At 38.6% G+C, this 15,698-nt stretch overlaps 1 protein-coding gene across 2 annotated transcripts; it reads left to right on the plus strand.

The window, feature by feature from the left end:
• Positions 1-2,528: 2,528 nt before the first annotated feature.
• Positions 2,529-6,905, plus strand: LOC127763369 (glyoxylate/succinic semialdehyde reductase 1). 2 transcript variants are annotated; one of them, XM_052288042.1, is made up of 8 exons: positions 2,529-2,768; positions 2,869-2,979; positions 3,072-3,173; positions 5,220-5,321; positions 5,889-6,004; positions 6,167-6,245; positions 6,334-6,504; positions 6,590-6,905. In XM_052288042.1, the coding sequence occupies exons 1-8, from the start codon at positions 2,664-2,666 to the stop codon at positions 6,698-6,700; spliced, it is 897 nt and encodes a 298-aa protein (XP_052144002.1). In that variant the 5' UTR covers positions 2,529-2,663; the 3' UTR covers positions 6,701-6,905. The 2 variants fall into 2 exon arrangements, with proteins under 2 accessions (XP_052144002.1, XP_052144003.1); XM_052288043.1 differs by having other exon boundaries at positions 2,531-2,768; positions 6,605-6,905.
• Positions 6,906-15,698: the final 8,793 nt, after the last annotated feature.

Below are 15,698 nucleotides of genomic sequence, written 5' to 3' on the forward strand. Positions count from 1 at the left end.
CCCTTCACCATTTTTATTTTCAGAGAGGAAACAGAGCTGGGCACATGCTGTTTGTGCCAAAATGAGGGAGAGAATGTGGGGGTTGGTTGAGATGCTGTCTTCCAAGTTCTAACTACCATACCAACATTGGCATAGTGGATTAGGGAAGCATGGCAAGAAGGTGCATGGGTACCAAACTTCCGGGGGTTGGAGATCAGAAATTCAGAACAGGATTCAGAAATGCACGTCGTTGTTAGAGATCAACTAGCACGTGGTACCAAGCTACAAGTGTTCGATGTATGTGTAAACCGTCAACCATTCGGATCGGAATTATATTATTGCGTGTTGATGAACTGCGGAAGAAGAGTATTTTCAGAGTAGTTCAGTTCAGTGGTAGAGCCACCTCCCGAGCTGGTCGGTTTTCCGCTCAAGTTCCCTAGTTGGTGTACGTTACTGCCAATTGTTGGGAACATGATTTTAGTAAAAAGTTAATGGAAACTAGAAAGGGCCTTTTGCAGTCTTGACTCAATGGCGCCGCTAGCTCCACTTTCGGAGCAGTTCGTTTTACATGGTTTTGATTGATGCAGTGTTACATATGTAAATTGGTTGTAGAGCAAAACCTATATTGCTGTTGCATATAGCTCTTTTGAGCTAGTTGTCATTAGGGTTTCTCTTACAACCAGTTATCTAATTTCAGAATATCTTTCTTTGTCGAAGGGTTGCACAGATAAATAAAGCCCCAACTGAATAGGTCACCGGTGAAATCATTGGAATGGAATTACTCGTATAGGAAAAACTACAGAAAAGTGAGGAATCAATAAGAAAATCTATTCTTTCAAAAGAACAAAACTTTCATTTTAGTAATTGTATAGTGTTGAAGTCACGGTGTTGTTATAAGTTTCAGAACTACTAAGTTTGAATAAAATCTAAACGAAAATTCTAATTTTAGTAAATTTTATCTGGTTTCCTACTGTTTACTGTGATAACCATTGTTACCGGCTTACTGGCATAAAACTACTAGGACCATTTTGGAATTTGGATTGATACCAAAATGTGTCTTACCAATTTTTTTAGCAATCTAAATAGTAAATGTGCTAGTTTGGATTAAGGCCAACCAATAGGTAGCACCCATGTTTTATTTGGCTAAATTCAAGTAGTTTCTTCACTACAATATCAAATTTTGGCTTCATATTGGTCCCAATCCAAACATGAGCTAAATAACTCTACTTTACCCATTTATTGGAGTATCAAAGTTTACCTAGATTTTAGTATTCCTGATAAATTGGTAGGGTAGAGATCTAAACATGCCTGTAAACTTGGCTGTTGTCTGATTAAAGTCCACGACGAACCATCACGGTATGAACTATTGCGGTCTTCTTTTTTTAGATAATGGAATAGAATATCCCGGCCTTTGCTCAATGAGCTACAGCCAATTATTATAGAGTAGCACACAAAATAAAAAGTTTCTCACACAAAAAAAAAGACACCTACCAACTCAAGATAAGGAGTACACAATAATTGAATTCTGTTTGTGAATCCCCATCCAAAATTGGTAAACATTTGCATAACCGTTGCCTCAAGATTATGATATGCAACTTTTAAACGCTCGCCCTCTTCATCACACTTTTGTAGCAGTGCCCAAGACCTGAGCCAATGTGTTGCCCTGAAAATTACCTACATATATGAAATAGATAGTGATTTGTCAAAAATATCATTCCTACTCAACCATAGAGCCCAACATATAGCAGAAGCTACTATGAGAATAAGTTTCCTATTTTTCTTATATCGCGGTCTTCTTGAAACAGAGAAATTCCATTTGCATCTCTCAACTATGGGTTTTTCCTACTGCCGATTATTGAGCTTATCATCAGGGTGCGATAGTAGTAAGGGCCCGATAAACTTCACCAAGCTTAAATAAATCTGAATGAAAATTTTAAATTTGGTAAATTTTGTCTGGTTTTTCTATCGTTTACTACGGTACCGTGGTTCAAATGCCCTAAAAAGGGGTAATGTAGATCCTGGTTGCCGTCTGATAAAAGCCCATTACGAAATACGAACTATCTTTTTTAGAACTCAGGAATTTGATCTTCTGAAAAAAGGAAAGAAAAAAAAACCCCCCAAATTTGATGGAGTGCAGTGCAGTTCAATTCTCCTGCTTCCAGTTGACACAAGAGCCATGGGCCACAGTTCAAGAGGAGGTATTTGGGCCACATATATTAGGTCAGCCCACGACGAGGTTAACCTACCCAGCGTGCACACGTGTCACACTCCCACTGGCCACACATCTCCCCTCATCCGCTGCGTGGTGTTCCGCCGCCCCGGAGCCGATGCGGCCGGCTGGTTAATTTGGATGCGATGCGCCGGCCCACGTCGGCCCACCATCTGACGCCGACGCGTGGACGCATCCTGTCCATCCATCACCTCCATCGACGGCTCTCAGTCCTCCTGGTCCATGCACCCGGTCCACCCAATCTCCCCCCAAAGCGAAGCGACAAAAAGGTGAAAATAAAAGGCAATAAAATAAATATAAAATCAGGGAGAAAATATAAAGAAAATCGAGGGATTGGTGGAGAGAGGAAGAACACTGGGAGAAGAAGAACACAAGCGTGCAGCGTGCGTGTGTGGAGGCGAGAGGAGGAAGACGAAGGCGAAGGCGAGGAGGGAGGAGGTAGCTGCGCGCGGCGATGGAGGTGGGGTTCCTGGGGCTGGGCATCATGGGGAAGGCAATGGCGGCCAACCTCCTCCGCCACGGCTTCCGCGTCACCGTCTGGAACCGGACCCTCGCCAAGGTTTTCCTCCTTCCATCCCTCCCTTCCTCCGCAGATTGGTGATGAGTCTGCTCGAGTAATCCGATGTCCCTGACGCGTGTTTGAGTTCGTGCGCGCGCAGTGCCAGGAGCTCGTCGCGCTGGGCGCCGCCGTGGGGGAGACGCCGGCGGCCGTCGTCGCCAAGTGCAGATACACCATCGCCATGCTCTCCGACCCCAGCGCCGCGCTATCTGTTAAGCCCTAGCCCCTGCCTCCTTAGTGTTTGCAAGATGGGACCTCTTCCCTGATTTTTTTTGTTTTTTTTTTTGGGGCCAATTCATCTAGGTTGTATTCGACAAGGACGGCGTGCTCGAGCAGATTGGGGAAGGGAAGGGTTATGTGGACATGTCCACTGTTGATGCCGCCACTTCTTGCAAGATAAGCGAGGTATACATTTCTCCCTGATGGCTTTGCCTTGCCCTGCCCCCACTATTTTTATTTCAATTCATGTATGTATGAGTGATGAGTTAATCGTGTATTAGTAATTAGTTTGGTGGCTCTTTTTGCCTCAGTGCAATTTCTTGAGTGCGATTGGCCAGTTACATCTTCACAATCCTGCAAGTTTAACTGTCTGAGTACCTTACCAAATTTCACACTATTAGATCCTGCAATATATGTTGCTCGCAAGCATATTCCTTGATATCGACGACCCTGTTAGTGTACAGTTTCCATCCTGGTATGCAAAGATAATCAACTGAACACCACCATGACAATTTGTCTTGCATCCATGTATTCCTGGATATCGACCTAAGAGGTTGGCATTTCCTTTTTTTTTTTACACTAACTTGCCACATCATATACGACAATACCTTCTGTAGTTCTCACTCGTTTTGCTTTTGTAAGTTGTTCTAAAACTGATAATTATTCTCTACTATAAATCATTGCAAAAGCGCAGAGCTTCTAGCCTTGTACCCCCTCCGTCCAAAAAAAAAGACCAATCCTACCTACGAACCTGGACACGTGTGTCTAGGTTCGTAGCTAAGAATTTGTTTTTTTTTGGGACAGAGTAGTAGGCATTTCCGTGTTTTCTTATGTCCTTACTAATTTAATGCTGCCATTCTCATTAATGAGAGCCATTTTGCCCCCTTGATTGAATGGCAACAAGTTATTTTGTATACCTCATTCTAGTTACACTGCCAAGCACAGAATGAATTATATCGTAATCTGAGGGAATATTCCAGGAAAACATGTGAATACTTATAGAATTGGACGATGGAGGAAGATAATATATTTTTTCTCGTTCGCAGTTAGAAAGAAGGAAGAATAATGACAAGCCAAATATCGTATCTATCTCTTTGGCTGTCTTATGCAATTGGCTACCAGGGTTTGATTTATGTCACCAAACATGAACAAATTGAGCCACTTTTTTGCTCCCCAGAGAACAGTATTGCATGAATCATAACACAGCATGGCCACTTGGTGACTAATAGGCTCCTGAGTATGTGCAAATGAGGCCATTTTTAACATTCAGCCTTCTCATCTTGGTAGAGCAAAGAAGCCATTCCCATACAAAACTGTCGGCAATATTCTAAAATACTACCTGTGACCTCACTAAGATAACATGGAACCCAGTACTAGAGTACTAGACTGCATACTTGTAGTTCCCAATTAATAACCTAGCAAGGGTCAACATCTATCAAGGAGTATTGTAGGTTGTCAGGTTAACATTAAAGTTCAAACTTCACATACTCAACAGCTAATTTAATTTGCTAAACGTTCGGTGCTCTGATTTTTTTTATTTGTTTAAATAGTAAGGAAAGCCCTACTTTAAATATTGGAAATCGTTAATGCATCACCACATATCATAAGAGGTGATTTAATTTATGAACACAATTCCATTTTGTTTATGCATGCTATTCCCTTTTTTTTTTTTTTGCATAAATGCACTTGTGGTCACAGTATGATCCAATCTTATTCACCAATGTATAAAAGTCCACCAGTAATAGTGGCATAACATTCTGAATGGTGGGCGACCGCTCATGTATTGTGCCTTTTATGTTTTGTCTGATGAGTACATGCATGGTAGTATGAGTATAACACTGCACATTTATAGATATGCCACTTCATCATAGATTACCATTCAATCAGAACCTCACATGATTATGACATAAGGACTCCAGCATACCGCACATATGTGACCATTGAACTAGTATGTGCTTGTGCAGTAAGTTGGAAACTAATTCAGTACTGTTGACAGTATCAACTGATCAACTCAACATATTTGCATATTTCTGAGTTTTCAACATCAAGCCAACAGCCAAAAGAAAAGCATTAGCATCATAGCATGGAAGTTCAGCACATTTTTAATTCCACTGGATTGCTGTGGTGGTGTCCTTTATTTATTTTTTTTTTCATCAGCATGACCGAATTGAGTGTGTTCTATAACTACCAAGGTATGTTTACAATCTATTTCCCTTAAATACATGTTTGCAGGCTATAAAACAAAAAGGTGGGGCTTTTGTTGAAGCTCCAGTTTCAGGAAGCAAAAAGCCAGCTGAAGATGGCCAATTGGTCATTCTTGCTGCAGGGGACAAGGTAATTCCATATGCTATGATGATTGTTTGCAATTACTACTGTAAACTAGTTGTATTGGTGGCACTTCGCAAAAACAGTCTTTCTTTTTCTGGGAATAAATGATTGTACCATATTTTGGTCCTCTGCTTGTTAGTTTTTGGTATAATTGATTCATCCAGTTGAGTTCTTTTGATGATTATGGCCTAATGATCATAAACCTTTTGTGATTATATTTACAAAATTTATAGTGCCCATAATGGCTTTTAGTGTATATATGGGTCTACCACTGTGGCGATTTTATCTTTTTTTCTCTGCAAACAACAAAATGTGTCGGTGCATATTATTATTGTTTTGCAGCATTTGCCTGAAGTCCAAAGAAATACTCAGCTTATATAGGCTGGATTTGGTTTAGATGTTAGCATCTAATAAGTCAAGACATGGATTGATGATACAAATCTGATGCTTAAGCCTGTCAAGTGTCAACTATGCCTGTTCTCAACAATTTTAACCAGCAAGATACAAATCACTACTGCTTTAGTGCTATGTCAGATCTGTTCCGCATTTGATGTAATTATACTCCTGCTACAGGTATTGTATGATGATATGGTCCCTGCATTTGATGTACTTGGGAAAAAGTCGTTCTTTTTGGGAGAGATTGGAAATGGAGCAAAGATGAAGCTGGTGGTCAACATGATCATGGGAAGGTGACTCTATCAATTATTTATAAACATCTGCTGCAGTATGATGAATGCAAGCTCCCTATTGTTAGCACATGCACATATCTCCCCGTATCTTTCTGGGCTGTCATTCATTTACTGCCGTTTTTTCCTCTCATACAATACAAGTAATGTTGTTTCTTACTGCAGTATGATGAATGCTTTGTCTGAGGGACTCTCTTTGGCTGATAACAGTGGTTTGAGCCCCCAGACACTTCTTGATGTCCTGGTATGGCACATGGTTAATTTCATTCTACCGGAGCCACCTCCTTTACAATTGAGCATCAAATAACACCGAGTATATCATTGTCTTTCAGGACCTTGGCGCCATCGCGAATCCGATGTTCAAGCTGAAAGGGCCCTCGATGCTGCAAGGCAGCTACAACCCTGCATTTCCCCTGAAACACCAGCAGAAGGATATGAGGTTGGCACTTGCCCTAGGAGACGAGAACGCTGTCTCCATGCCAGTGGCAGCTGCTTCCAACGAGGTGCGACACCTCTCTTCCCCCCTTTCACCGCAACCTGTGAAAAGCTGAAAACACAGCAACTGATTGCTTGAACTCATCACTGTAGTTTGCTGAATCGCAGGCGTTCAAGAAAGCAAGAAGCCTGGGGCTAGGGGACCTGGATTTCTCAGCGGTTTACGAGGTACTCAAGGGCGCAGGTGGCTCAGGCAAGGCGTGAAACTCTGAAACGCTAGAATCCATTCTTCAGAATCTGCCCATTGCCATGCAGATTTGCTACAGTGATCGGCATCGAACCACGCAGCATATGTCATCGTATTGATACTACCGGGTAACCAGTGTGAACGATGTAGTTGCAGGTTAAGTACTATAGCTTGCATGAACTTCATCCCAATAATAAAGATATATATAGCTCTGTTATGCGATGCAACTGTGTATTCACTATTTTCTTTTGCGTTGTTTATGCTGGAAGTAAAAGGACGGACACAGTAAAATGCTTACAGCCACCCGGAACGCAGGATTGACAAATAACTCATTAACAGAAAAAAAATACTAATATTTGGTATGAATATATATGATCACAGAATTGTAAAGCACAAAAAAAGAAAAATACAGATAACTGTTTGGATAGGCTAAAAAAAATCCAAGAGGTTAAGCCCCAGGCTAACTTTGGGTGTGTACGGCTGGCCAACTACAGCGCTACGGCTGCAACGGCTATGGTAGAAATTGTATATTGCTATTATAGCTGCTGGCTGCCATCTAGTCACACCAAACAGGCCCTTTGAAAGGAGTTTCACAGGATTATAAAAGTGTCAATCCTTTGTTCACTGAATCAAATATGAAATTATTGGAATCTTACAAAATCCCTTCATAAATTTTTCATTCCGAGGGGGTGTACTTTAGTCTCTCTCTCAAAATAATAAGTCTGTAGTCTAAAAAAAATAAATCCCTACTCAAAGAGACTTATTTTTTGGAGAGCCCCCCCAGTTTCCAACGGAGGTCTCCGGGTTGAGAGGCTGTGAATGACTGGATCACACTTGACTAGATGTAATCATTTCCTCATCCGTGCTCCAGGGGCTGGAGCCTGGAGGCAGAGATCTGAATATAGATTGTTAATATAGCAACCTTTTAGCATTAAAATTTTGTCGTAAAATATAGTTCCACTATCTTCTTTTCTCTGCTAATCATAATATTTCACAAATTAATTTCACCTAATTATTTAATATATGTGTTAAACCCTATAAATTATTATATTTCAAAACCGAGGTAGTAGAAAACTTTTATAAAAAAAATGCATCATTTAAGAGCTTGAGTGGTGTGTTTGTGACGAGGCATCATCGATAAGAGAAAAAGAGCTTGAAGATTGCCATTAATTATTTTTTTTTTTTTGCGGGGGATTGCCATTAATTAATTGCTAGTGCACTCCGATGCAGATTGTGTGGTATTTCTTCCATCCGAAAGTGCTATTTAAGCTTAGCTACTTCTCACTTTTCGTTAACACGTTTTTCAAACTACTAAATGATTTGTTTTTTAAAAAACTTTTTATAAATATAAGGTGCTTTAAAAATTAAATAAATATTTTTTAAAAGTTTTTAATAATTAATAATCAATTAATCATATGTTAAACATATTTCTCGGTATTTCTCGTTTTGCTCTAGCTAATTAGCTAAAATCTTCCGTCGTGCGCCCTTAGACATATTATATGTCACTAAGAGCGAGAAAAATTAATTCATACTGCATTAATTTAATCTTGCTCTAAAACAGAGTATTAAGATGGATACTCGATATCGGTCAACCATTTAATCTTGCCCAAAAAATAAAAAGATAATATCTTCATTTAAATCTTGGATGCACGTAGACTATAAATTTTCATTTTTTTCTGAAAGAAACTAGAAATATAGGTCGTGTTTAGTTACAAAATTTTTCTTCAAACTTCTAACTTTTCCATCATATCAAAACTTTCCTACACACGTAAATTTTCAACTTTTTCGTTATATTGTTTCAATTTCAACCAAACTTCCAATTTTGATGTGAATTAAACACAGCCATAATATGTTTAGGATTTCTGGATAATGCAGTATAGTGTGGTCATACCGACGTAGTAGTGACTACTCCAATAGTACGACCTCAAGGCTCAAGGTGGTCAAGGCGGTCTCCGGCCGTTCTTCCAAAAGAGTCAAGCAAAAACTAGACCTACTCTACGTCATACCACCATAATTAAGAGACGTACGCTTATTATATGGCTATGCGACGCACCGCCGGCACCGGTGCTCACGGCAGCGGCGACCGCGTCTCTCTCGGTTAACGCCACGCCATATATAAAAAAATGTTTCTTAGTCAAGTCAATGAATAACGTATCAAATTGGAGTATCGAACTGCTACTACGTACAAGTAGCTTAATTTAGGCCGAAGACAACGATTAAGTAAAAGCACGTAAAATAAAATAGCAATCAATACATAATTGTCCGAGTTTTTTTTTACTGGAATTACTGCCAGTTTGCCCAGCAGGGTAATTTTCTTTTATTAAGAAAAATATTTACAAAAGGTTACAAGAAAAGGGAAACCAAAACATATAAAGCTTGTAACCAATCAGCTACAGATTGCTTGAGTGGATCCTTCATTCTGCAGAGATGCAGAAGAACTTCATTTACAAAAAGAGACTTCCATGACTGAAAAGAAGGTGGATGTTTCACACATGATTGTCCGAGTTTTTATAATACAAATTTAATTTTTACAGAACATATCATTTAGCAATTTTAAAAAATATATCTTACTCGAAAGGGACTGTAGCCTAGTGGTTACAAGAGCCTCAGTAGCACCTGAGGTCATGGTCGGGTTCGGGCGTTATGCTTTCAGTGGTAGGTGGCGTACCCGTCGACAGCGAGGCGTTATGCTTTCAGTGGTAGATGATGTACCTGTCGACAGCGAGACGCCTGTGGTGACTTCGTCAATCTCAAGGATTTACCAGCCTAGTCTTCGAAGATGCTCATAGGGGTAGGGTTTACGTGCGTGTGTTTATAGGGAAGAGTGTCTGTTTTGCGTTGCTCAAGGAAAAAAAATAGTAACTTATAAAAGAGCGAGCCTGAACTGACGTTTTCTTTCAAGCGTCTTCATCTACCGGGGCGTCGTGTATGATGGGCTATGCCATCCATCTCGGCCTAGTTGCTACTCCTATCTAATCTGAACGTTTTCTTTAACTTATGTGTGTCTCCATGGGGGATTTACAATTATAACACTGCAAACATTAACCTTAACATAATCTTCACCTACACCATAGACAATCTTAACACAATTAATTTGACTCCATGTCCTCGGCACCAACACCATAGACATCTGCGAATCTGCGATCCCCTCAGTCTAAAAATAAACTATTTTTAATTATTTAAATATTATTTTACAATACAATTATTTCTTCACCTAAGATGTGTTTAGTTCTTTTCAGTTGGAAGTTTGAAGAAATTTGGAGTTTAGAAAAAGTTAAAAATTTATTTGTGTAGGAAAGTTTTTGATGTGATATGATGTGATGGAAAATTGTGAATAGGATGGAAACTAATGCCCTAATCCCACGTCTCAACCATCCATATATCTATTCTCCATTTAATTTTTCTATCAGTTTTATTTTTCTCAACCAATTACAATCTCTTCTTCATATTTTATCCTTTTTTAATAATGTCCATTTTCAGTTTTAGAATTTATTTAATATTTTGAAACGGAGTATACCCTTACACGATATGTAGTACTTACCTGCTAGAGAATGCAGGATACATGTATAATGCAGTAGCGCGTGCTGGCAATGATGCTCTTCGAGTCAAGTCCATGGTGATATATTAGTACTAGAAGACATCTCTTTGAAGTCTCGAGGATCTTGACTCTCCGTTTCGCTGTCATTGACCTGTTTCCGTGAATGATGGGGCAATTGGGCATCTTTGCCTCCATACTGAAGGCAATGCATTTGTTTCTCTTCGTGCTTCAAGGCTCAGATTTATATTTATTTTTATGCCCGCAAGAAATAAAAAGATTCAGTTTTTATCTTCTGACGAGTAATAGCTAGCACAACCGATTGTCTATGGTTCTATATGCACTCAGATTCAAATGTGGTCTTTAGAAGAATTTTTTTTAGGGGAATTTTTTTTTTCGTGGGGAGTCTTCGGAAGAATTAAATGCGTGTAGCTTTTGCTACTCCATCCTTCCCAAATCGATCGTCATATAATGGAATTCAAAATTTCTCAAATTGATCATTAAATAACCGCATGGACACGAATTTCTTCAGAATACAATTAATGCAGCATGTAAGAATATGTGCGTGCTAAGGTGTAATTAGCATGGTGTTTTAATCGATATATGCGTTGTGGGAGAATATGTACATGATGTCTTGATTGATGTAATTTAAATTATCCTTGATCTTAGTGCATAAACTTATATGATGATCAGTTTGTAAAGGAGGGAGTAGTAGTCACTGAGACACTACTTGCAAGATTATGCGTAAAAGGTGGAACCGGTGAAGATTAATTGGGGTTGAATTCTAGTGGGTAAAATCATACACTTGTACGCATAATGCATATATACCCTTGTCAAGTCGTGATTTCTTTAGATAGGTTTCGTCTTCACCACGTATAAGAGGGTGTTTAAAATTGAGGGCGATCTCCATTGATTCTAGACTAGCTGCATATGACAAAAATCAATATAATGACGACCGCTCTCTTTCTGTCAGTGTGTTTTTCGCAGTGCCATGTTTCCTATTCAAAATAGTGTCAAATCACATTACCTATTATTTGACTAGAAAATCTTTAGAATTGCAATTTATAATTCCATGTGAGTTTTCTATGCCAATAGAATTCGATCTGTTTACAAAAACCTCTTACATGTACAAAATATTGTTCCATCCATTAAAAGGTCTAACAAAAAAAATTTTGTCTATAATTAACCATGTTATAACTCATATGCTACACCTCTATCATGACGAGGCAGTCACACTACACTTTCTGCTGCCACTGGCAACTTCATCGAAAAATTAAATGGATAAACGGTAGGGCAACTTCATGTATTCAGAAGAAATTGCTAGATATTTTTGTAAAATAAAATTGCTAGATGAGATTAATATTGATACTATAATCAATTACTTCATCTGTAGGAATATTTGAAGAAAATTTTAAGACAACATTTATAATGTTTTACATAATAAATATTGCTTTTGGATGCACTTCAAATGTTTAGTTATTATCTAGAAGATATAATATTAAGGGTCTCCATTTTTTTAGTTCGCCCTAACCACCAGAACATCAGGACCGGCCCTGAGCATGCTACACGCTAGTATTCTCATCCCTGCTAGCTAGAACAAACATTGGAATTACATATGACACCTTGTGGCTTTTGGGATATATATATGTAATGCATGACTGCCTAATTTGTCTATTTTAACTGACACCATGCATATATAGCAGTGACGGAGCCAGAGGCGTCATCAAGCTAGGTGACTTAGGGTGTTTCTTGGTGGTGACCACTTTTTTTCAACTAGCAAATGTCAGCGGAGACGTAAGGTATTTAGTGCCTTACGTGTAATTCTGACGGTTGGGGTTATATCTTAATGGGTGGAGCATGCTAGTTTGCATATATGTCATCTTTGTTTTTCTTTCAAATTTAACACGTGTAAGGTAATAGGCAATGTCAGATCTAGCTTGACCCAAAGTTTAGAGGGGTCCGCCGACAAGAAATAGATGAATTATGCAATTAGATATGGGCCATCGATCTCCATCTAACCAAATATATGATAAATATATGACGCAACTCTTCTTTTCTAAGAGAAGCAAACACAAAAAGAGGGGATGGGATTCATTGCATGCTCATGTTAGGCTAGGGTATGTTCAATATTTACCCTTTTCTAACTTCTACTCGACGTTTTTCGCGCGTATTTTTTCAAACTGCTAAATGGTATATTTTTAATAATTTATTTTTAAAATTTATATTTTGAACTAATACTTAATTAATTATATGTTAATATTGTGTTCTGTGCGTGAAGGAGAAGTTACCACTCCTTCCGAAATCCGAGCGCACCGATTCCTAAATGATGAATGGGTTATCTTCTAGAAGGTTAGACACGTTCAAGTGCCAGACACCGGAGACACGCCTTTTGTACCAGTACCACTGTTGCCCCTTCCGCATCATCTCGAAATTCGCAGCCGCCAAAACCAAATCCGGCCCTCCTCGATCGATCTCGATCGGAAATATCGGATTGATTGCATGAATTGGTTCCTTACTACTTAGTAATACTCGATCGATCGGTTTTGTATTTTCAAAAAGGCGCAAACACAAAAGGTGATCGATACTCCATGATATGCGATCAAAAAGTGAACAACTTTCGTGCAACACATTGGTTTTGTACTCCTCTGCTCTGCTGATATTTTTGTACTAGATCTGTTGCTGCTGCCGACCTCTCTCTAGCTTTGAGAGAGAGGATGCTAGCTAAGATTGCACTTAAGTATAGTGACGGATCAAAAAAATTTTAAGCCTAAGAAAATATATGTGCTTATAACTGTAGACGTTATTAAACACTGAAAATATCTGCAAGTATATATAAAAATAAATCTTACCAAGTTTTACCATCTTACCAAAAGTTTGGCAGGATGACAGTATTGCTAAATTTTAGTGGGACTTTTTATATATTGACAATAAACTAAACGTAGATATTTTTTTTGAAACTTTACTCAAAAAATATTGGTATGATTGAAAATGGTATCAAAGTGAATAGGCACATAGAATGAGAAATATCTGCAAGATGACGGGGTGTTGCTTAGCTGCTGCTGAGCCTGAGAAGATTGAACTGTTTAGATGATGTCAGCTGTAATTTTCAGGGCCTAATTATCTACCACAGCTTTTCTCCTCAACCAAATGCCACATTGCCATACTATAACCGTGTATGCAAAACACAGAACACAGAGAGTATGAAAATATCATAGCAATCTTGATGAGTAGTATGTATTTTCCCATACTCCCAATTAGCTAGTCCTTATCAAGGCAAATCATTTTTTTTCCTTTTTCTTTTTTGGAATGACCAAGGCAAAAAAAAAAAAAGCACACATTGATAGCCTTTCGGGGGGAAAAGAACGAAAAGACACAGGGACACAGCAGAGTGAAAACTGAAAAGAAAAGGGAAAACACTAAGCTGCATGCACCTTTCTGCTGGTGGGCCCTCGGTGCAACTCACCACCTTCTAGAAGGTCATTCTTTTTTTTTTCCTCTCTAGAGAATCATCTCCTCCTCTCTGTTTTTCTTTTTTTGGTCGGGGAAACGCATCTCTTCAGTTCACGCTGCATGCATGCTTAGCTCTGTGGCATATATATATTGGCGCGCCCACAAAATCACATTTTTTTAGAGAAGGGTATTTTTTACCCGGCCTCTATATCCAACCTGATATATACGGCCATTGAGATAGGGAACTTAGCCCCGCAAACAACCCAATCTGAAATTCGCTCCATAGGAGATTTGAACTCAGGACCTTGGAGCACTACTCAGGTCACTGTAACCACTAGGCTACATTCCCTTTCGTAATCACATACAAAATCACATACACACCAACATGCTATGTAGTGGTGGGAGTGGGACAATGGTACATATGCATTTGTAGAATAATAGAGTCTAATCTTTAGTTTTTCTGGTGTGACCTCAAGTTTATAGGAGAATCACTTTTCATTTCCCCAAAAGATTCTATGATTGAGGGTTGATGGCAATAATTAAAAGGTGATATATATAGTATTCCTAAAATACAATAACTTCTAGCGTTCAGAAATATTAGATATGTTCCAAGTCAATCTTTTTAAGCTTCAAAACAACAATATATGTTATATTTAGATTGGATGCATGAAAAGTATGTACTACGCACGTAGATTTGTCTCAAATGTTTTTTTTATAATACTGTAATTTTGTTGAGATTTGAAAGTATTTCAGAAATAGAGAGCAGCGATCAAAATCTGTGTAAGACCATGCTATATATTTTAAAACATGTTTTCGTCATTGAGAAAAAGAGTAAGTGGGTAACCTCTTCACTGGTTGCAGGCAAAGTATACATTGGATTATGATCGGCAAGATGTAATATCCTTTTCACATCAAGGATCAGAAGAGCATCCAACTTTGCATATGGCATTACAAAGGTTAGAGGGTAGATTTCAAGTCATTTTCTTTCTTTTTTTACATGCATCTTTCGGTTCATACATTATTCAGATATTTTGTGGTAATATTTACACATATCAAAGCCACATACTATGGCAATAAATGAAAAAAAAATTGTTGCAATAGCACAAACCAATGTAATAGTTTAAAATTCGTTGCAATATACTATTACCATGGCACTTGTTATAACGGTTGACAACACATTTTTATTTTGTTTGCAATTAGTGTCCGTTGCAATGAATTTTGGTTTAATGCAACAAATTTTTTTGTTGTGAAAAATAGATTTACTTCTATAGTGGCTTTAATTTTCTTCAAACACGAAATGAAACATCGATACACATGTCTATGTGCACATGCATGATCGATACCACATCTTTAATTAACAGCTCTTTATGCTAGCTCCATGCATTATTTGTCAAAAGTCTTACCATATATATGTACGATATGTAGTGATAAATCATCACTATCGCTGGAAATTGCTCTTGTAAATATATTTTATGATTCTTGTCAAGTCTACCTGTGTCGTCGGATTTAGGCTTCAAGATTTTTTTTTTAGTAATTCAGTGGTTGAATTATATTTCCTATCGGTTGTATGCTTACCAAGTTCATACAAAGGCTAAAATTTGTTTGCACTCAATATATAGAATTGATCTATAAGTAGGGCGAGAGAAAATTTATGGATGTGTACGCTCCACAAAGAAAATTAATTTTTGTTTGGGGCAATTGCATCCATGCCCCCACTTTCAAAGCCAATTGCTGTTTTACCCTTACTTTTTAGGGTTTGCAATTTTACCCCTATTTTTTGAATTTGAATCAGCCGTCTACCCCACTTGTAACAGCCGTTGGGTGGGTCCCATATTTTGGGTCAAAGAAATACAAAAGGAAATAAAACAAATATTTTACAAAATATGAAATTACCTTTGTATCCCTGAGGGAATGGATAGGGCTCAGTCTGTGTCCTCCACCCGTGCGTCGGTCCCTGCGTGCGTGCGTGCGAAACCGCGAGGGCGTGCGCGCGGTGCGGCGGCGGCGAGGGCGGGCGGGCGGGCGGTGGC

Source organism: Oryza glaberrima, chromosome 2 (assembly GCF_000147395.1).
Source record: "Oryza glaberrima chromosome 2, OglaRS2, whole genome shotgun sequence".
Lineage (NCBI taxonomy): Eukaryota > Viridiplantae > Streptophyta > Magnoliopsida > Poales > Poaceae > Oryza > Oryza glaberrima.

Coding starts and splice junctions, on each gene's coding strand:
- LOC127763369 (XM_052288042.1), top strand. CDS start 2,664: ATGGAGGTGGGGTTCCTGGGGCTGGGCATCATGGGGAAGGCAATGGCG. Junction 2,980..3,071: donor ACCCCAGCGCCGCGCTATCT/GTTAAGCCCTAG, acceptor CAATTCATCTAG/GTTGTATTCGACAAGGACGG. Junction 3,174..5,219: donor CTTCTTGCAAGATAAGCGAG/GTATACATTTCT, acceptor ACATGTTTGCAG/GCTATAAAACAAAAAGGTGG.